The following is a 23,848-nucleotide window of genomic DNA, read 5'->3' as shown; positions in this document are numbered from 1 at the left end:
ATGTACAGACTATAAGGAAATAATAATAATATAGTAATAATGTAAAATGTGAATGTAGAACTAAATATTCTTACTGTTTACAAGTCTAGAAACCTTTCTTCCTGCTAAATCCGATCCTGAACATGCAGCTTATAACAATTCTAGCTTTTTGCTCATGGCCGCTTCTCCTTGTTATGACTTGACAGCTTGGCTTTGGTCCTGCATAATACAGGACATGGTCACAGTCACTCAGGAGGTCAGCATCAACATATGGCACCTGATTACAAGCTTCAAACTAATGCCAGTATACGTGCCGCCTTCATCCATGTCATCGGAGACCTGTTTCAGAGCATCAGTGTGCTCATTAGCGCACTCATCATATATTTCAAGGTCAGTTTATAATAGCGCATGAAGAAAGGAAATCATTTGGAAATTATTTCTAGGTCCTGGGCGTTCTCTACTAATACATGAAAAAGGAAGCAACATATTTCCAAGCACTTCTTCTTATAATGTAATATCACATTGGGAATTGTCTATTAGAATAGATATCCCAAAATACCATAAAAGTGTCTATGGGTGAGTTCAATGGAAAGGGGTGTGATCTTTCAATTTGGTTAAAGTGATACTCCTGCATTGTTTCCCGTACGAATTCTCAATTGTAGCCATGATGTCTCATGCCAGTACTGTCTCTTCTAGGTTTCTGAATATTATAATGCCATGCAGAATGTGTCTGGGTTGTTACATAGCAGTATTGGAATACATTGGGTGACAACCCCAAATGTTCTTAGCATTGTTAACTTCTTCTGTTGTCACTGTATCTCCTTCAGGTTGCATCCTGTAGCTGGTATAAGGCTATTGCCCAACCAGTCATATCTGTCCCTCCCTGCAGTAGGTTGGAGTTTTCTCATTGCCTGTGATATGCATGCTGCTGCACAGGACACAGTCAGTAGCCTCTCCTGTGCAATAGACTTGCATTTATGGTTCCTTAGCACCCGGATCAAATATGGAATGGGCTACAGATACATTGCTCATGTTAGATGTGATCTGGCCACAATTTCCTATGTGATGCTTAAGTAAGGCATTATGAGAACTGTAGTTAACAGAACTATTGCCAACAACCTGTGATTTCTACAAAGACAGTGGGCAGGAAATTCTATATTGTTCTAAAAGGCAAGTTACAAGTGGCAAGAGAGAAATAGAAAAACAGTGATAATGTGGACTGGGTTAGGGGCTGGTCGGAACGATTTAGTGTGAAGACAGGGAAAATCCAGCAGCCAAACAGGGGTGGAGGTGGTGGACACTGATCCCCAGTCAGTCTAAGCCCAAAACAACAGTAGCAATTACAGGGACAGATCCAGCGGACTTGCAAAAACATCAGCTTTATTGTACAGTCGTAGCCAAAAGTTTGGAGAATAACATAAATATTGGATAATGGAAAAGTTGCTGCTTAAGTTTTTCTAATAGCAATTTGCATATACTCCAGAATGTTATGAAGAGTGATCAGATGAATTGCATAGTCCTTCTTTGCCATGAAAATTAACTTAATCCCAAAAAAAAACATTACTGTCATTAAAGGACCTGCTGAGATCATCTCAGTAATCGTCTTGTTAACTCAGGTGAGAATGTTGACGAGCACAAGGCTGGAGATCATTATGTCAGGCTGATTGGGTTAAATCGGCAGACTTGACCTGTTAAAAGGAGGGTGATGCTTGAAATCATTGTTCTTCCATTGTTAACCATGGTGACCTGCAAAGAAAAGCGTGCAGCCATCATTGCGTTGCATAAAAATGGCTTCACAGGCAAGGATATTGTGGCTACTAAGATTGCACCTCAATCAACATTTTATAGGATCATCAAGAACTTCAAGGAAAGAGGTTCAATTCTTGTTAAGAAGGCTTCAGGGCGTCCAAGAAAATCCAGCAAGTGCCAGGATCGTCTCCTAAAGAGGATTCAGCTGCGGGATCGGAGTGCCACCAGTGCAGAGCTTGCTCAGGAATGGCAGCAGGCAGGTGGGAGCGCATCTGCACGCACAGTGAGGGGAAGACTTTTGGAAGATGGCCTGGTGTCAAGAAGGGCAGAAAAGAAGCCACTTCTCTCCAAAAAAAACATCAGGGACAGATTGATCTTCTGCAGAAAATATGGTGAATGGACTGCTGAGGACTGGGGCAAAGTCATATTCTCCGATGAAGCCTCTTTCCGATTGTTTGGGGCATCAGGAAAAAGGCTTGTCCGGAGAAGAAAAGGTGAACACTACCATCAGTCCTGTGTCATGCCAACAGTAAAGCATCCTGAGACCATTCATGTGTGGGGTTGCTTCTCATCCAAGGGAGTGGGCTCACTCACAATTTTGCCCAAAAAACACAGCCATGAATAAAGAATGGTACTAAAACACCCTCCAACAACAACTTCTTCCAACAATCCAACAACAGTTTGGTGAAGAACAATGCATTTTCCAGCACGATGGAGCACCCTGCCATAAGGCAAAAGTGATAACTAAGTGGCTCGGGGACCAAAACGTTGACATTTTGGGTCCATGGCCTGGAAACTCCACAGATCTTAATCCCATTGAGAACTTTGTCAATCCTCAAGAGGCGGGTGGACAAACAAAAACCCACTAATTCTGACAAACTCCAAGAAGTGATTATGAAAGAATGAGTTGCTATCAGTCAGGAATTGGCCCAGAAGTTGATTGAGAGCATGCCCAGTCGAATTGCAGAGGTCCTGAAGAAGAAGGGCCAACAATGCAAATACTGACTCTTTGCATAAATGTCATGTAATTGTCGATAAAAGCCTTTGAAACGTATGAAGGGCGTGTAATTATATTTCACTACATCACAGAAACAACTGAAACAAAGATCTAAAAGCAGTTTAGCAGCAAACTTTGTGAAAACTAATATTTGTGTCATTCTCAAAACTTTTGGCCACGACTGTAGTATTCACATTAAGAACAGCACATCATCGGAGCGGTCTTGACGCGTTTCGACTATACAACGGTCTTAATCATAGAGAGAGTCTGTGATTAAGACCGTTGTACGGTAGAAACTTTTCAAGACTGCTCCGATGTACGGTTTTTAATGTGAATACTGCAATAAAGGTGATGTTTTATCAAGTCCGTTGCATCTGAATGTAATTCCAACAATTTCATGTGTCTAGCAAACTTTTATATAAGTTCTATAGCATCAGAATGTATGCGTGTGAATAAAGTGTTAAAGAAATCAGAACATAATAATAATAGTAACAGTAACAATAATAATTTTATATTTTAGCCACAGTACAAGATCGCCGACCCAATTTGCACATTTATTTTTTCCATTTTTGTGCTGGCCACAACAGTTGCCATTCTACGAGACGTTCTACTTGTGTTAATGGAAGGTAAGCGTAAACATCATTGTCCTATTTCGACAATTATAATCTTCACGAGGCAGGCCTTCACGTATGCCAACTGATGGCATTTGTAAGACTGATCAGGATCCTGGTCAGTCTTAAAAATGCCTGATCAGTCAGAAAAATGCATTGAAACGCCAGATCCGTCTTTATGGTGTCATCCGGCAAAACGGATCCGGCATTTATTTTTTTCACCTGCATGCATGCGCAGACCGGAAGGACGGATCCGGCATTCCAGTATTTTGAATGCAGGATCCAGCACTAATACATTCCTATGGAAAAAAATTCCGGATCTGGCATTCAGGCAAGTCTTCAGTTGTTTTCGCCGGAGATAAAACCGTAGCATGCTGCGGTTTTATCTTTTGCCTGATCAGTCAAAATGACTGAAATGAAGACATCCTGATGCATCCTGAACGGATTATTCTCCATTCAGAATGCATGAGGATATGCCTGATCAGTTCTTTTCCGGCATTGAGCCCTTTTGACGGAACTCAGTGCCGGAAAAGAAAAACGCTAATGTGAAAGTACCCTAAATTGAAGGGTTTGGCTGACATTTACCTGATGTGTTTGGGCACGTTTAGGTGAATAAGCACATTTGGACCATCTTCAGACCATTCACCTTTTTCGCATTGTGTTATGTTGCAGCCTTGTGCTAAAATAAAAATCCAGTTTTCCCCATCATTCTGCACTCAATACCTCATCATGGCAAAGTGAAAACAGAATGGTAGAAATATTTGCTAATTTATTGAAAAGGAAAACTAAAATCTTGCATTGACATACGGTAAGTATTCAGACACTCTACATGTGAAACCACCCAAAGAATATCTTTACTATAGATGATTGACATTTAATAGTACACAATTAACATTGACATTTTTCATAAAAACCTATTCAAAAAACATGATTAAAAGACTAAAGAAAAAACTAAAAGAAAAACATACAAAAGTAACCACGTCCTGTGGCAATATCGCGTTATGGGTCGTATAGGTGCTGGATCCGCTGAAAACTTGTTGGGCTGTAGAGAAATTTAGTAGCAGCCGTCTAATGTTTGTATCATTGGTGTCTGTTGCCCATACAACCACTTTAAGTTCCATAATATACTGTTTGTTGTATTTGCATATTGTTGTAATAAATGCTGAGTAATGTTTTCGCTTCCTTCTGATTGATCCCCCAAATGGTACAAATAGTTTCTGCTTTCTGTACAGATAAATAAGACTAATCTTACTTTTGCATCTGTAAATTTGTTCAATGCAAATGTGTCTGGTAATTTATTCAGTGCAGTAAGCTGATGAAGCGATACGTAAATATTGCTGGTTTTATATTTTATCCGTCATACATTCAAAGTTCCATTTGACTGCTCCTGCTTTCACATATATTAGCACTGGTAAGATACTAACAGTGGTCGATGTTGGATGCTTACTGTTCATAGTAGTAGTAGTACGTAGTAACTACTAACAGTGAGTATCCAACATCGACCATAGTTGTCTTAGCTGTGTGCTTAGGGTCATTGTCTTGTTGAAAGGTTGACCTTCGGCTCAATCTGAATTCCAGAGCTCTCTGGATCAGGTTTTCATTAAGAAAATCACTGCACTTTGCTCCATTCAGCTTTTCCTCAACTCTGCCCCAGCTGCTGAAAAACACTCCCACAGCATGATGCTGCCATCACGTATCTTCACTGTAGAAATGGTATTGGGTAGTGCCTGGTTTCCTTCAAACATGAGGCTTAGAATTGAGGCCAAAAAGTTCAATCTTGGTTTAATCAGACCAGAGAATCTTGTTGAATCTTTGGAACTCAGCCACAGTGATCATTGGGTTCTACGTCACTTTGTTGACCAAAGCCCTTCTCTCCAGCTTAGGCTACTTTCACACCTGCGCTAGGTGCGGATCCGTCTGGTATCTGCACAGACGGATCCGCACCTATAAATGCAAACGATGGTATCCGTTCAGTGCGGATCCGTCTGCATAACAGCTTTTTCAGATCTGAGTTTTCACGATCTGAGTGAAAACTCAGATCCGACAGTATATTCTAACATTGAGGCGTTCCCATGGTGATGGGGACACTTCAAGTTAGAATATACTAAGAACTGTGTACATAACTGCCCCCTGCTGCCTGGCACCACCCAATCTCTTACAGAGGCTGTAATCTGCACAATTAACCCCTCAGGCGCCGCACAGACCTGTCACTTACCAGTAGGAGGAGCGCCGGCCGGCCACAGACAGCACATGTAAGTATAAGCTAAGTAACCATGGCAGCCAGGACTGCAGTAGCGTCCTGGCTGCCATGGTAACCGATCGGAGCCCCAGCGATTAAACTGGGACTCCGATCGGAAATGCCGCTCTGCTGCCACCAATGATGGGGGGAAGGGGAGTTGTTAGCCTGTGGCCACTGCCACCAACAGGGGCGGATTAAGTGCATGATAGGCCCGGGGCTGTCTACCCAACTTGGGCCCCCCCCCCTCCATTTTAGTTTAGTTTAGTTTTTTTTTTTGTATGAAGAGGCTGCGGTGCTTTATGAGCGCCACAGTCTCTTCTTAGGCCATATGACATCTTCAGACAAAAAAAAAAAATACTCCAAATTGGGTCCTAAACTGAAAAATTTGGTCGTCAAATTTAAAATACATATAATTGTAATAAAAAAGACATGGAGGAGAATACAGCACCACATACCTGTTACATCCAGTGACATCTCCTGTCATGTAGACCTTCTATTTCCTCTTCTCCTCCATTTGACCCAGACCACCATGGCAAATTCTTTTAGCTGCATCTCGTCTCTACAGTTTGTAACACAGACACGTTCGATTTCTCAATTTTTCCATCAACCTCCTCATCCTGGTGTCCCCACAGTGTCATCCTGCCACCCCCAATACTGTGCCCGTTGTGCTCCCCAATGCCCCAGGAACTATACTGCTGAAAAAATAGTGACCCTGATAGATATAATTGGGGTAATTTATCAAACTGGTGTAAAGTAGAACTGGATTTCCAAAAGAGCTGTCAAATATGAAAGGTGGAATCTGATTGGCTGCTATGGGCAACTAAGCCAGTTCTGCATTACACCAGTTTGATAAATTACCCCAAATGTTCCTATAGTGTCCACAGCAGCTAAAATGTCCCCTAGAGACCCCCAGTAATAATACCACCCTCTATTGTGCTCCAGGCAATAATCCCTGTATAGTGTCCCCAGAAATAATAGAATTGCCCCTATAGTGCCTCCCCAATAGCAACACCCCCATATAGTAATTTCCACCACACTGCCCCCACATAGTAATCCCCCCATAGTAATTTGCCCCCACACAGTAATTTCCCCCAAACTGCCCCCATATAGTAGTTTGCCCCCACACAGTAATTTGCCCCACACTGCCCCCATATAGTAGTTTGCCCCCACACAGTAATTTGCCCCACACTGCCCCCACATAGTAATTTGCCCCACACTGCCCCCACATAGTAATTTGCCCCACACTGCCCCCACATAGTAATTTGCCCCACACTGCCCCCACATAGTAATTTCCTCCACACTGCCCCCACATAGTAATTTCCTCCACACTGCCCCCACATAGTAATTTCCTCCACACTGCCCCCACATAGTAATTTCCTCCACACTGCCCCCACATAGTAATTTCCTCCACACTGCCCCCACATAGTAATTTCCACCACACTGCCCCCACATAGTAATTTCCACCACACTGCCCCCACATAGTAATTTCCACCACACTGCCCCCACATAGTAATTTCCACCACACTGCCCCCACATAGTAATTTCCACCACACTGCCCCCACATAGTAATTTCCACCACACTGCCCCCACATAGTAATTTCCTCCACACTGCCCCCACATAGTAATTTCCTCCACACTGCCCCCACATAGTAATTTCCACCACACTGCCCCCACAAAGTATTTTGCCCCCACATAGCAATTTTCCCACATAGCAATTACCCCACACTGTCCCCACATAGAAATTACCCCACACAGAAATTACCCCACACTGTCCCCACATTGCAATTTCCCCCACACAATAGTTTCCCCCACATAGCAATTTGCCCCCACACTGCCCCATCTAGTAATTTGCCCCCACACTGCCCCATCTAGTAATTTGCCCCCACACTGCCCCATCTAGTAATTTGCCCCCACATAGTAGTCCCTCTCATAATAATTTGCCCCACATAGTAATTTGTCCCCACATAGTATTCCCTCTCATAATAATTTTCCCCCACACAATAGTTTTCCCCACACTGCCCCCACATAGTAATTTGCCCCCACATAGTAATTTGCCCCCACATAGAAATTACCCCACAATGTCCCCACATAAAAATTACCCCACACTGTCCCCACATAGAAATTACCCCACACTGTCCCCACATAGAAATTACCCCACACTGTCCCCACATAGAAATTACCCCACACTGTCCCCACATAGAAATTACCCCACAATGTCCCCACATAGAAATTACCCCACACTGTCCCCACATAGAAATTACCCCACACTGTCCCCACATAGAAATTACCCCACACTGTCCCCACATGGCAATTTCCCCCACACTGCCCCCACACGGCAATTTCCCCCACACTGCCCCCACATGGCAATTTCCCCCACACTGCCCCCACACAATAGTTTCCCCCACATAGTAATTTGCCCCCACATAGTCCCCACATAGCAATTACCCCCACACAATAGTTCCCCCACACTGCCCCCAGATAGAAATTTGCCCCCACATAGTAGTCCCTCCCATAATAATTTGCCCCCACACAGTAATTTGCCCCCACATAGTAGTCCCTCTCATAATAATTTGCCCCCACATAGTAATTTGCCCCCACATAGTAATTTGCCCCCACATAGTATTCCCTCATAATAATTTGCCCCCACACTGCCCCATCTAGTAATTTGCCCCCACATAGTATTCCCTCCCATAATAATTTGGCCCCATACAGCCCCCACATTCCCCCCCATGTAATCGACTTCCCTAATAGGTCCTCCTGTGTCCCCCCCAAGTAGGCAAATTAAATAAAAAAAAAAAAAATGAACAAAAAATGAAAAAATAAATACTCACCTATGTCCAGGGCCAGGCGCTTGCTCGCAGAGGAAGGAAGGCGGGCGGGATGAGTCAGGCGCGTCACAGTGCTGCGTCCCGGCACAGGCGCGCGATGACGTCATCAAGCACGCCTGCGCCGGGATTTCACTACCGCATAGGCCTCAGGCCTACAAGGCCTGAGGCCTATGCGCTGAATGCCGGTGATCGGCGACGGGACAGGGAGCTATGCGCTCCCGTGCCCCGCCGCAGTAAGTGGGCGTTCGGGTCAGCGTTGGGCCCCCCAGCGGTGCTGGGCCCGGGGCTGCGACCCGAACGTCCCTATTGTAATCCGCCACTGGCCACCAATGCTTTTAATACTGGGGACTGGGGAGGGAGGGAGGGGGGGCCACACTGGCCACCAATGCTTTTAATACTCGGGAGGGAGGGGGGGGCCGCACTGGCCACCAATGCTTTTAATACTGAGGAGGGAGGGGGGTGCACTGGCCACCAATGCTTTTAATACTGGGGAGGGAGGGAGGGGGGCCGCACTGGCCACCAATGCTTTTAATACTGGGGAAGGAGGGTGGTCTGGTCCCTGCTGCCTGGCAGCCCCTGATCAGGGGGCTGAGATCCGCACAATTAACCCCTTAGGTGCAGACCTGAGGTGTTAATTGTGCGGATCACAGCCCCCTGTAAGAGATCGGGTACTACCAGGCAGCAGGGGGCAGTCATGTACACAGTTCTCAGTATATTCTAACTTGAAGCGTCCCCATCACTATGGGAACGCCTCTGTGTTAGAATATACTGTCGGATCTGAGTTTTCATGATCTAACTCAAATCCGATGGTATATTCTAACAAAGAGGCGTTCCCATGGTGATGGGGATGCTTCAAGTTAAAATATACCATCGGATTGGAGAAAACTCCGATCCAATGGTATATTAATAGGGACTCCTGACTTTACATTGAAAGTCAATGGGGGACGGATCCATTTACAATTGCACCAATATTGTGTCAATGTAAACGGATCCGTCCCCATTGACTTACATTGTAAGTCAGGATGGATCCGTTCGGCTCCGCACCGCCAGACGGACACCAAAACGCTGCAGGCAGCGTTTTGGTGTCTGCCTCCAGAGCAGAATGGAGGCGAACGGAGCCAAACTGATGCATTCTGAACGGATCTGCATCCATTCAGAATGCATTGGGGTTAAACTGATCCGTTTGGGGCCGCTTGTGAGAGCCTTGAAACGGATCTTACAGGCGGACCCTGAAAGGCCAGTGTGAAAGTACCCTAACTTGGTTTAGTGGGGCTGCTATCTCTAGGAAGAACCCTGGTTGTTCCAAACATCTTCAATCTTGGGTTAATCAGACCAGAGAATCTTGTTTCTCACAGCCTGAGGGTGTTTTAAATGCTTGTTTGAAGACTTTCATGTTTTTTTTTACTGAGAAGCTTCTTTGTGGCCACGCTGACAGGAGAGTGTTGCAGTGATTGTTGAACTTCTGGAAGTTTCTAATATCCGCACACAGGATCTTTGGAACTCAGCCACAGTGATCATTGGGTTCTTGGTCACCTCATTTACCAAGGCCCTTCTCTCCAGATTACTTGGTTTGGTGGGGCGGCTAGCTGTTAGGAAGAACACTGATTGTTCCAAACATCTTCCATTTAAGAATTTTGGAGACTATTGTGCTGCTGGGAACTTTCAGTGCAGCAGAAATTTGCAGACACACAATAATGTATCTGGGCTCTACAGGCAGTTCTTTCTGCATTGTTATTTGTTAGACCTTATATACACAGGAGCCTGTCTTTCCAAATCATGTCCAGCCAACTTAATTTACTAGAGGTAGAGTCCAATCAAGGTGTAGAAACATCTTAAAGATGATCAAGAGAAATAGGAGGCCCACAGCTAAATTTCAAGTGTCATAACAAAGAGAGTGAATACTTTGTTACTTTGTCCATTTTAAATTGAAATGTTTCCTTTTTAATAAATTTGCAAGCATTTGTAAAATTCGGATTTCACTTTGTCATTATGAGGTATTGAATCAGAATGATGCCGAAATTTAGAATTTTTTTAAAAATGTTAGCACAAGACTGCAACATAAAATGTGAAAATGTCTGAAGACTTTCGGAATGCACTGTAAATAATGGGATCGTATGAAATCTAGACTAGGGTAATAGAGTTGTAAGCTAACAATCAACAAGGGCAAAAGCAGAAACCAATGGGAAGAAACCTGAAAAAAAATTTGAGACCATAGTCAGGATTAGGAGTCGATTCAGTTGGTTAGATTCTAGTAGATTTCAAGTCTGATTTCTCTAATGATGTCATCTGTACAAGATCCTGAATTTCATATTGATAAACTGCACCAGAGAGGATAGTGATTGTGGCTGTGTAGGATATTATCAAATTTCTGCTAAAGAGATAAACCCATCTGACATTACAGGTCACGAGGGGACCTCCAGACCATCAGTTATCTGACCCACCATTGCAGCTGTTGATTCCAATCAGCTGGCCAAAACCATATTCATTGTGGCTCTTTACTTGATCTACTGTAATACAGGGCTCCTCTACTAATAGATTGTCTACAGCAGACATCTCCTTCAGTAGTCAGACCATTGTTTTAAGAACCTGGATTTATACTTACATCTTGGCATGGCTGTAGCTTTAACATCTTCTCAGATCATAAGTCTGCCATAGAGAGAGAAGGCCCAACCCTGGTAAATAAGGAACTTAAAGAAAAAACATTGTTAGCAAGCAAGTGGTAGAAAAATTGTTCAAGGATTATGGAAAAGGCGTTAAGGGGCAATCTAACATCAGGTCCTTATGTCCTGGGTGGCTAAACTGAACACTATCATGGGGGTGCACAATTTAGCTCTTTGCTATGGTCTCCTTTGTATATAAGCGACGGTTGTAAAGTTAAAGGGCTATTTCTATCTTATAAAGCGATGGCTGTTCTGACTTGATAACAAGGCAGCAAGTGTGAGATTCAGGAGACAATATGGTTGTCTGCCTTGACCAGCGCTACTTACCCTTGATGATCTATCATGCAGGTTAAACTCCACTAAAAAACAAATATGAAGAATCCAGATGAGGTTTATTCCCACTCTGAAAAACAGGAGACGGAAAGATCGTTTTTTTGCTAAGGAGATTAGAACAGTGCAATAGCATAACATGAAATGCCTGCCAGGAGTAGGAAAGAACGGAAGGACCGAACGCATCAGGTTAGGCCTCATGCACACGACAGTTTTTTTTCACGGTCCGCAAAAACGGGGTCCGTGGGTCCGTGATCCGTGACCGTTTTTTCGTCCGTGGGTCTTCCTTGATTTTTGGAGGATCCACGGACATGAAAAAAAAGTCGTTTTGGTGTCCGCCTGGCCGTGCGGAGCCAAACGGATCCGTCCTGAATTACAATGCAAGTCAATGGGGACGGATCCGTTTGATGTTGACACAATATGGTGCCATTTCAAACGGATCCGTCCCCATTGACTTTCAATGTAAAGTCTGGAGTTCTTTTATACCATCGGATTGGAGTTTTCTCCAATCCGATGGTATATTTTAACTTGAAGCGTCCCCATCACCATGGGAACGCCTCTATGTTAGAATATACTGTCGGATATGAGCTACTTCGTGAACCTCAGATCCGACAGTATATTCTAACACAGAGGCGTTCCCATGGTGATGGGGACGCTTCAGGTTAGAATACACTACAAACTTTGTACAAGACTGCCCCCTGCTGCCTGGCAGCACCCGATCTCTTACAGGGGGATATGATAGCACATAACCCTTCAGGTGCGGCACCTAAAGGGGTTAATTGTACTATCATATTCCCCTGTAAGAGATCAGGGCTGCCAGGCAGCAGGGGGCAGCCCCCCCCTCCCCAGTTTGAATATCGTTGGTGGCACAGTGTGCGCCCACCATCGCCCCCCCTCCCTCCCTCTATTGTATTAAATCGTTGGTGGCACAGTGTGCCAACCACCATCGCCCCCCCCCCCTCCCTCTATAGCAGTAACATTGGTGGCAGTGTGCGGTCTCCCATTCCCCCCCCCCCATCATTGGTGGCAGCGGAGTTCCGATCGGAGTCCCAGTTTAATCGCTGGGGCTCCGATCGGTAACCATGGCAACCAGGACGCTACTGCAGTCCTGGTTGCCATGGTTACTTAGCAATAGTACAACAGTAGAAGATTCATACTTACCTGCTTGCTGCTGCGATGTCTGTGTCCGGCCGGGAGCTCCACCTACTGGTAAGTGAAAGGTCTGTGCGGCGCATTGCTAAAGAACTGTCACTTACCAGTAGGAGGAGCTCCCGGCCGTTCACAGACATCGCAGCAGCAAGCAGGTAAGTATGAATCTTCTACTGTTGTACTATTGCTAAGTAACCATGGCAACCAGGGCTGCAGTAGCTTCCTGGTTGCCATGGTTACCGATCGAAGCCCCAGCGATTAAACTGGGACTCCGATCGGAACTCCGCTGCCACCAATGATGGGGGGGGGGAATGGGAGACCGCACACTGCCACCAATGTTACTGCTATAGAGGGAGGGGGGGGGCGATGGTGGTTGGCACACTGTGCCACCAACGATTTAATACAATAGAGGGAGGGAGGGGGGGGCGATGGTGGGGGCACACTGTGCCCCCAACGATTTAATACAATAGAGGGAGGGAGGGGGGGCGATGGTGGGGGCACACTGTGCCACCAACGATTTAATACAATAGAGAGAGGGAGGGGGGGCGATGGTGGGGGCACACTGTGCCTCCAACGATTTATTACAATAGAGGGAGGGAGGGGCGATGGTGGGCGCACACTGTGCCACCAACGATATTCAAACTGGGGAGGGGGGGGGTCTGCCCCCTGCTGCCTGGCAGCCCTGATCTCTTACAGGGGAATATGATAGTACAATTAACCCCTTTAGGTGTCGCACCTGAAGGGGTTAATTGTGCTATCATATCCCCCTGTAAGAGATCGGGTGCTGCCAGGCAGCAGGGGGCAGTCTTGTACAAAGTTTGCAGTGTATTCTAACTAGAAGCGTCCCCATCACCATGGGAACGCTTCTGTGTTAGAATATACTGTCGGAAATGAGTTTTCACGAAGTGAAAACTTAGATCAGAAAAAGCTTTTATGCAGACGGATCTTCCGGATCCGTCTGTATGAAAGCAACCTACGGCCACGGATCACGGACACGGATGCCAATCTTGTGTGCATCCGTGTTCTTTCACGGACCCATTGACTTGAATGGGTCCGTGAACCGTTGTCCGTCAAAAAAATAGGACAGGTCATATTTTTTTGACGGACAGGATACACGGATCACGGCCTCGGCTGCAAAACGGTGCATTTTCCGATTTTTCCACGGACCCATTGAAAGTCAATGGGTCCGCGAAAAAAAACGGCACAACGGCCACGGATGCACACAACGGTCGTGTGCATGAGGCCTTACAGGGAGATAGCAGGGACAAACTTCAAACAAGCAAAAACACAGTGAATAAAACTAGTGTTGAGCGAATCTAACTCCACGAAGTGGAATTTGATCCGAATTTCAGGGAAAGTTGATTTTCCTTGAATGGGGGTAAATAATAAAAAAAAACAAAAAAAAAACAAAAAAAAAACACACTTATCTCATCTCTTTGAGCGCAAAGAGATGGCCACCACCATCTTGATTGAAGATCTCGCACAAAATTCCGTGCATGGTGACGTATGATGCAATCAAATGGATGAGGGTATGAATGATTTTATAATTTTTTTTTAAACTGTTATATCAGTCTGCAATCGCCACTCCCTGTAATTGCACCCACTACGTACAAAGAAATGTGATGAAGTAATTTGTCACAAAGCAAACATTCAGCGGCGCAGCCAAATCAAATTTTTGAATACTTCGCTCATCACTAAATATAACCATGAGACATGGTTGGGACATGACAATGGCGTATCGTTAGGATATGCCATCACTTTTTGATCTGTGGGGGAATCGACCTCTGGTGTAGCACTGCGCCCCTCAGTCTTCTTCCTGCACAGCAGCGCTCCTCTCCACCCAGCTGTGAAGCTAATGTTAGCTGACTTCATTCACTTGGCCGGGGTGCGGTGAAGAGGAAACAGAGCTACATGAATGGTGTGGCTCCTTCATTCTCAGGATCAATACGGGTTAGAGCTCTGGGTAGTAGTGAAGCACTTTGTCCCCTTCATACTTTTCCTCTGCACAGTGGATCCCCATAAAGGAGTAGAGTACCCTACCAATAGACCAACATTTTTTAAGATGAGTTGTTTCGGAACTAAACTATAGATTGAATTTAGTATCGGGTTCTGTGTTTTGCATGGCTAAACTTACCTTGTGGAACTTTTATGGGTAGCTGATATGAAGTTCCATGACCGATCTGTTAAACATGTCATTATCAGTAAGTGTCTTACAGGACATCCTTTTGCCCTACAGGAGTCCCACGGGAGATTAATTATAGTGCTATAAAGCAGAGTATTCTTGCAGTGAAAGGGATTAAATCGGTGCACAGCCTTCATCTTATGGCTTTAACAATGAACCAAGTCATCCTCTCAGTTCATGTTGCCACAGGTCAGTAAATGTATGTGTGTATGGAACAAAAGTTCAATTGTTGGCCAATAAAGCCATTTTTTGTGCTTTTATCCCAATGCTTTACCTGTCATTCAACCCCTACCACAGCTTTCATCACAATGTGCTTTACCGCTGAGACTGGCTGCTCCGCTATGGGATTTTTCTATCAGAAAATACAATGGCTTAGGTTCTGAGTGACCTGTCTGCCACTGCAAAATGTCTGTAGCTGGCAAGCCATCACTCATATAGACGGTACATAAGAGGCTTTGTAGAGTCGGAAAAGGCACCACTGACTCAACAAAAAAATCCCTTTTGTTTTAATACTATATATTTGTAAAAAAAAAAAAGTGTATAAATAGATACATAAAAATCAATCAAAACATAAAAACATGCAAAAATCCTGGTCCAATGATTTATCACGGTTAACCATTGCACTGGAGCTATTTACAGTGCCTTGAAAAAGTATTCATACCTCTTTTCCACCTTTTTTCACATTACACCCAAAAACATAAATGTATTTGAGATTTTATGTGATAGACTAACACAAAGAAGAAAGTGTGTGTGAAGTGAGAAGAGAAAGATACGTGGTTTTCAAAATGTTTAATAAATAAAAATCTGAAAAGTGCGACGTTCATGTATATTCAGCCCCCTGTTCTCTGATACCCCTAAATAAAATCCGGTGTCACCAATCGCCTTCAGAGGTCACCTAATTAGTAAATAGAGTCCACCTGTGTGTAATTTATTTTCAGTACTACTACAGCTTTTCTGTGATGGCCTCAGAGGTGTGTTGGAGAAATTTATGATCACACAGCATAATGAAAACCAAGGAACACACCAGACAGGTCAGGGATAAAGTTGTGGAGAAGTGTAAAGCAGAGTTAAGTTATAAAAAAATATCCCAAACTCTGAACATCTCACGGAGCACTGTTCAATACATCATCTGAAAATGGAAGGGGTATGGCACAACTGCCACCTATCAAGACATGACTGTCCACCTAAACTGGCAAGGAGACCACTGATTAGAGAAACAGCCAAGATGTGCATGGTCACACTGGAGGAGTTGCAGAGATCCACAGTTCTGGTGGCAGAATCTGTCCACAGGACAACTATTAGTCATGTACTCCACAAATCAGTTTTTTATGGAAGAGTGACAAGAAGAAAGCCATTTTTGAAAGCAAGCCATAAGAAGTCCTGTTTGCAATTTGCTACATGCCATGTAGGGGACACTGCAGACATGTGAAAGAAGGTGCTCTTCTCAGAAGAGACTAAAGTTCAACTTTTTGGCCTAAATGCAAAACGCTATGTGTGGTGGAAAACTGACATCACCCTGAACACACCTTTTCTTCAGCATGGACAGGGAAGCTAGTTAGAGTAGAAGGGAAGATGGATGGAGGTAAATACAGGGCGATCCTAGAAGAGAAGTAGTGTTGAGCGCAAATATTCTAATCACAAATTTGTATCGCGAATATCGGCACTTCGATAATTCTAGTGCTATGTCTTGGTAATCGAGAATATTCTAGCTTTTTTTTTCATCAGTACCTTCCTGCTTCTTGCTTGTGGGCCAATGAGAAGGCTGCAATATCTTTGTCTGAGCTTAGCAACATCCCTAGCAACCAATAGGAAAGTTGCCTTCCCCTTACTATATAGAAAACTCCCCAGCAGCCATTTTCTGCTGTTTTTTGCAGTTGAGAGAGAGAGCAGTGACATTGCTGTGTTCTGTGCTTTGCTGAGTCATCTGGATTATATATATATATATATATATACACATATATCTATCATATTTTTCACCCTATAAGACGCACCCCCCCCTCCCCCCAAAGTGGGGGGAAATGGCAGTGCGTCTTATGGGGCGAATGCTGCCATTTAACACTGATATATCGCCGGCCATGATGCTGCACAGCGCGGCCAACGATGTATCAGTGGGGAGGGAGGAGGGGCTGGAGGCTGGAAACTGATATTGGAATTGCAGCAGGGCCCGGCACCTGCTCCGCCTGCTTCATTCATAAAGTGAGTACTATGTGGATTTCGCTACCGCTGCAGAGGATTTCTAAAGTTTAACAAAGCTCCCATGCCTACACGTTACATATAAATACTACAGTGAGCGGGGCCCGATGTAAGGGAATACAGTGACTGCACCGGGCCCCACTGCCATTCCAACACCAGTTGCCGACTCCCACCTCCTGTATTGGGGGTCATTCATTATTTACACAGGGACACTGTTATAGGGGGGATCTGTGGATGACACATATATAGCATAAGATGCTATATATGTGTCATCCACAGATCCCCCCATTACAGTGTCATCCACAGATCCCCCCATAACAGTGCCATCCACAGATCCACCTCATTAGTGTCATCCACAGATCCCCCCATTACAATGTCATCCACAGATCCCCCCCATTACAGTGTCATCCACAGATCCCCCCATAACAGTGCCATCCACAGATCCACCCCATTACAGTGTCATCCACAGATCCCCCCATTACAGTGTCATCCACAGATCCCCCCATAACAGTGCCATCCACAGATCCACCCCATTACAGTGTCATCCACAGATCCCCCCATTACAGTGTCATCCACAGATCCCCCATAACAGTGTGTCATCCACAGATCCCCCCCATTACAGTGTCATCCACAGATCCCCCCCATTACAGTGTCGTACACAGATCCCCCCATAACAGTGCCATCCACAGATGCCCCCATAACAGTGTCATCCACAGATGCCCCCATAACAGTGTCATCCACAGATGCCCCCATAACAGTGTCATCCACAGATGCCCCCATAACAGTGTCATCCACAGATGCCCCCATAACAGTGTCATCCACAGATGCCCCCATAACAGTGTCATCCACAGATCCCCCCCATTACAGTGTCATCCACAGATCCCCCCCATTACAGTGTCATCCACAGATCCCCCCATGACAGTGCCATCCACAGATCCACCCCATTACAGTGTCATCCACAGATCCCCCCATTACAGTGTCATCCACAGATCCCCCCATTACAGTGTCATCCACAGATCCCCCCATAACAGTGCCATCCACAGATCCACCCCATTACAGTGTCATCCACAAATCCCCCCATTACAGTGTCATCCACAGATCCCCCCATAACAGTGCCATCCACAGATCCACCCCATTACAGTGTCATCCACAGATCCCCCCCATTACAGTGTCATCCACAGATCCCCCCCATTACAGTGTCATCCACAGATCCCCCCATTACAGTGTCATCCACAGATCCCCCCATAACAGTGCCATCCACAGATGCCCCCATAACAGTGCCATCCACAGATGCCCCCATAACAGTGTCATCCACAGATGCCCCATAACAGTGTCATCCACAGATGCCCCCATAACAGTGTCATCCACAGATCCCCCCATAACAGTGTCATCCACAGATCCCCCCATAACAGTGTCATCCACAGATCCCCCATAACAGTGCCATCCACAGATCCCCCATAACAGTGCCATCCACAGATCCCCCCCATAACAGTGTCATCCACAGATCCCCCCATAACAGTGTCATCCACAGATCCCCCCATAACAGTGTCATCCACAGATCCCCCCATAACAGTGTCATCCACAGATCCCCCCATAACAGTGTCATCCACAGATCCCCCCATAACAGTGTCATCCACAGATCCCCCCATAACAGTGCCATCCACAGATCCCCCATAATAGCATCTTCTACAGACCACCATTAGTTCAAAACCCACCAAAAGCACACCTTTTGGTTCAAAATTTTTTTTTTTCTTATTTTCTTATAAGGCAAAAAATATGGTAATACAGATAGTTAGTGTAGGTTATATCCTGATATAGTGTAGCTGGTTCCAGTGCAGGGTGTTAGGTAGTGTGATAGGGATTACTGTACTGTGCATTTTCTCCAGTCTCAGGAAACTTCTAGCAGCTTGAAAAATGTAGAAAAAGTGACCCACGCCGGTATTGCGTGTGCAATACGCGCATATTACATTGCCGATTTTCGCAACCAAGAAAATAATGACTGGAGATCATGAATTCTTAAATTTGTGAATTTATGGTGAATATTAGGCCACAAATTTGAGAAATGTTGCGAAAACGAATATTGCCTATGCTGCTCATCACTGAAGAGAAGCTGGCAGAGGCTGTAAAAGACTTTAGACTGGGGCGGAGGTTCACCTTCCAGCAGGACAACAACCCTCAACATCCAGCCAGAGCTACAATGGAATGGTTTAGATCAAAGCATATTCATGTGTTAGAACGGCCCAGTCACAGTCCAGACCTAAATGCTATTGTGAATCTGTGGCAAGATTTGAAAATTGCCGTTCACAGGCGCTCTCCACCCAATCTGACTGAGCTTTGAGGGATTTTGCAAAGAAAAATAGGCAAAAATCTTAACCTCTAGATGTGCCAAGCTGGTAGAGACATACCCCAAAAGATTTGCAGCTATAATTGCAGCGAAAGGTGTTCCTACAAAGTGTTGAGCTGGGGGTCTGAATACAAAAGCACGTCACACTTTCCATATTTGTATTTATTAAACATTTTGAAAATCATGTATAATTTTCTTTTCACTTTGCACATACTGTACTTGCTACTTCGTGTTGGTCTATCACATAAAATCCCAATAAAATACATTTAAATTTGTGGGTTTAATGTGAATTTTTTTTGAAAAGTTCAAGGGGTATGAATACTTTTTCAAAGCACTGTAAATAGTAAATAGTTAGATTGTATTAACAGGACAATGCGTCTTCCACAGGTTATCAGTGTCCTTTGATCCGTCAATATAACATAGGTGCGTTATTCCGGATGCTATTACAGGTAATTGCCAGGTACTGCATGCAAAGTGGTTCGTCTGCTCAGATATAACTCCTGTATAAAGTCCTATTCAGATGCAGCGCGTTATTTGTATGTGAGCCAAATAGCTAGCTGTAAGATCACTATGTAACTGAATCGGTCAGGCTACTTTCACACTGGGGTTTCTGGGTCCGCTTGTGAGATCCGTTTCAGGGCTCTCACAAGCGGTCCAAAATGGATGAGTTCCGCCCCAATGCATTCTGAATGGATAAGGATCTGCTCAGAATGCATCAATTTGGCTGCGTTTGGTCTCCGTACTAAGTTGGGTTTTTTAGACGGTCACTAAAACACAGCTTGCAGCGTTTTGGTGACCGTTTGACTATGCGGAGCCTAACGGATCCGTCCTGAATTACAATGTAAGTCAATAGGGACGTATCCGTTTTTCACGGACACAATATGGTGCCATTGAAAACGGATCCGTCCCCTATTGACTTTCAATGTAAGTCAAGACGGATCCTTTTTTTTAATTTATTTTTTATGAATAATGCAAACGGGTCCGTTATGAACGGATACCAGCGTTTGCATTATCGGTGCGGATCCGACTGTGCAGATACAAGACGGACCCGCACCGAACGCAGGTGTGAAAGTAGCCTTAGTGTGCCAGTCCTTGTATTATACAAGAGAATCCAGAAATCAGTATTTGTTTTAGCAAAGTGTAGCTTACTGGAGCGGTTTTATTCAGACTTATGGGCTGGATATTTTTGAATGGCAGGTAGGTTTGGTAACCTTGGTGACACATACCTTCCGTCAATGACGGACCCTTGCGCCTTCCTACATGTTGCATTTGGAACTCAACTGTTTGGAAATCTATATATGAAAAAACGTCTTAGGCTACTTTCACACTGGCGTTTTGGCTTTCCGTTTGTGAGATCTGTTCAGGGCTCTCACACGCGGTCCAAAACGGATCAGTTTTGCCCCAATGCATTCTGAATGGATAAGGATCCGCTCAGAATGCATCAGTTTGCCTCCGTTCCGCCTCCATTCCGCTTTGGAAGCGGACACCAAAACGCTGCTTGCAGCGTTTTGATGTCCGCCTGGCGATGCGGAGCCAAACAGATCCGTCCTGACTTACAATGTAAGTCAATGGGGATGGATCCGTTTTCACTGACACAATATTGGTGCAATTGTAAACGGATCCGTCCCCCATTGACTTTCAATGGAAGTCAGGACGGATCCGTTTGACTTAGATTTAGACTTTTTTGGGAAAGAATAATGCAGACGGATCCGCTCCGAACGCAAGTGTGAAAGTAGCCTTATATGCAAGCAGGACACTGTGCAATATAAGAACTATTTGTCGCTATTGGTACGTCATTTCATATGATACAAGGACTGACCCGCCCCTTTTTTGTCGGCCACCTATTTAATGATTGTTGCATGCAACATTTTACTTGACCAGCTAATTTTAGATATTATAAAGCATTTCCGTTACAATCCCCCCTCCCCCAATCAGCCTTTCGACCAAATAATAAAAATAGTAAAATAGAACATTTAATTAAAAAAATTTAATTGTAAAAATGTTCTCATATGCAAAACATAAAATAGCAGCATTGCAACGCCACTGCTAGTAGCAGTCTGCTACTGTTACTTCTATTGCGGCCAGAGACTCCAGAGCGTCGGCACCCCCAGCAAGAGTGCGCTCTACACGGTGGCCTACTCTGCTTATGGGTGGCACCGGCCCTGACTGCAATAGCATATGGAATAACGCACCTATGTTATGTTGAAGGATCATAGAACATTGATAACCTGTGGAAGACGCATTGTCCTATCAATACGATATAACTACCAATTTATATAGCTCCAGTGTAATATATTTTATCATTTTTATTGTTTGCTATTTATTGGTTAACTGCAAGGGCCCTGTGATAAACCATTGAACCAGGATTTATACATGTTTTTTTATGTTCTGATTAATAGATTTTTATGTATTTATTTATACACTTTTTACAAATATACACACTGAGCAAAAATATAAACACAACACTTTCGGTTTTGCTCCCATTTTGCATGAGCTGAACTCAAAGATCTGAAACATTTTCTACATACACAAAAGACCCATTACTCTCAAATATTGTTCACAAATCTGTCTAAATCTGTGTTAGTGAGCACTTCTCCTTTGCCGAAATAATCCATCCCACCTCACAGGTGTGGCATATCTAGGTGCTGATTAGACAGCATGAATATTGCACAGGTGTGCCTTAGACTGCCCACAATAAAAGGACACTCTGAAATGTGCACAGTTTTGCCTTACTGGGGGGGGGGGTCAGAAAACCAGTCAGTATCTGGTGTGGCCACCATTTGCCTCATGCAGTGCAACACATCTCCATCGCATAGAGTTGATCAGGTTGTTGATTGTGGCCTGTGGAATGTTGGTCCACTCCTCTTCAATAGCTGTGCAAAGTTTCAGAATATCGTCAGGAACTGGAACACGCTGTCATATACGCCGATCCAGAGCATCCCAAACATGCTCAATGGGTGACATGTCCGGTGAGTATGCTGGCCATGCAAGAACTGGGATTTTTTCAGCTTCCAGGAATTGTGTACAGATTCTTGCAATATGGGGCCGTGCATTATCATGCTGCAACATGAGGTGATGGGCGTGGATGAATGGCACAACAATGGGCCTCAGGATCTTGTCACGGTATCTCTGTGCATTCAAAATGCCATTAATAAAATGCACCTGTGTTCGTTGTCCATAACATATGCCTGCTCATACCATAACCCCACCACCACCAAGGGCCACTCGATCCACAACGTTGACATCGGCAAACCGCTCACCCACACGGCGCCACACACGCTGTCTGCCATCTGCCCTGAACAGTGAAAACCAGGACTCACCCGTGAACAGAACGCCTCTCTAACGTGCCAGACGCCATTGAATGTGAGCATTTGCTCACTCAAGTCGGTTATGACGACGAACTGCAGTCAGGTCCAGACCCCAATGAGGATGACAAGCATGCAGATGAGCTTCCCTGAGACGGTTTCTAACAGTTTTTGTAGAACTTCTTTGGGTATGCAAACCGATTGTTGCTGCAGCTGTCCGGGTGGCTGGTCTCAGACGATCATGGAGGTGAACATGCTGGATGTGGAGGTTCTGGGCTGGTGTGGTTACATGTGGTCTGAGGTTGTGAGGCCGGTTGGATGTACTGCCGAATTCTCTGAAACGCCTTTGGAGACGGCTTATAGGTAGAGAAATGAGCATTCATTACACGGCAACAGCATGCCAATTGCACGCTCCCTCAAACGTTGTGACATCTGTGGCATTGTGCTGTGTGATCAAACTGCACATTTCAGAGTGGTCTTTTATTGTGGGCAGTCTAAGGCACACCTGTGCAATATTCATGCTGTCTAATCAGCACCTTAATATGCCACACCTGTGAGGTGGGATGGATTATCTCGGCAAAGGATAAGTGCTCACTAACACAGATTTAGACAGATTTGTGAACAATATTTGAGAGTAATGGGTCTTTTGTGAATGTAGAAAATGTTTCAGATCTTTGAGTTCAGCTCATGCAAAATGGGAGCAAAACCGAAAGTGTTGCATTTATATTTTTGCTCAGTGTAATTAAAACAAAAGGGATTTTTTTGGTGAGCCAGTGTCTTTTGAGCTTATTTATCATTTTAATTTTGTGCACCTATAAATCCTTCCATATATCAAGTAAGATTGGTGAGCCAAGGTGGCCTGAGGAAGGGGGCGTGACCCCCTAAAAGTCATAGACTGTGTGTGTGAGCACGCTGCCTCTCCAGCCTGAACTGAACTGGCTCCTTGAATGGATAAATACTAATGGATTAGCTTTTTTTCAATTTATATGGATAAGGCCTCATGCACACGACCGTTGTGTGCACCCGTGGCCGTTGTTCCGTTTTCCGTGATTTTCTGCAGACCCATTGACTTTCAATGGGTCGGTTGAAAACTCGGAAAATGCACCGTTTGTCATCCGCCTCAGTGATCCGTGTATCCTGTCCGTCCCAAAAATATGACCTGTCCTATTTTTTTGACGGACAACGGTTCACGGACCCATTCAAGTCAATGGGTCCGTGAAAGAACACGGATGCACACAAGATTGGCATCTGTGTCCGTGATCCGTGGCCGTAGGTTACTTTC

At 44.7% G+C, this 23,848-nt stretch overlaps 1 protein-coding gene across 1 annotated transcript in view; it reads left to right on the top strand.

The window, feature by feature from the left end:
• The window catches only part of SLC30A8 (solute carrier family 30 member 8), a 123,843-nt gene that overhangs the window by 74,226 nt on the left and 25,769 nt on the right, over positions 1 to 23,848 (top strand). The window contains exons 5-7 of the mRNA XM_044294795.1: positions 186 to 369; positions 3,246 to 3,351; positions 14,779 to 14,913. Of these exons, the coding sequence (XP_044150730.1) occupies positions 186 to 369; positions 3,246 to 3,351; positions 14,779 to 14,913 (425 nt within the window). The remainder of the gene's footprint in view (positions 1 to 185; positions 370 to 3,245; positions 3,352 to 14,778; positions 14,914 to 23,848) is intronic.

The sequence above is a fragment of the Bufo gargarizans genome, chromosome 5, assembly GCF_014858855.1.
Source record: "Bufo gargarizans isolate SCDJY-AF-19 chromosome 5, ASM1485885v1, whole genome shotgun sequence".
NCBI lineage: Eukaryota > Metazoa > Chordata > Amphibia > Anura > Bufonidae > Bufo > Bufo gargarizans.
This window is presented reverse-complemented; position numbering and strand designations above follow the sequence as displayed.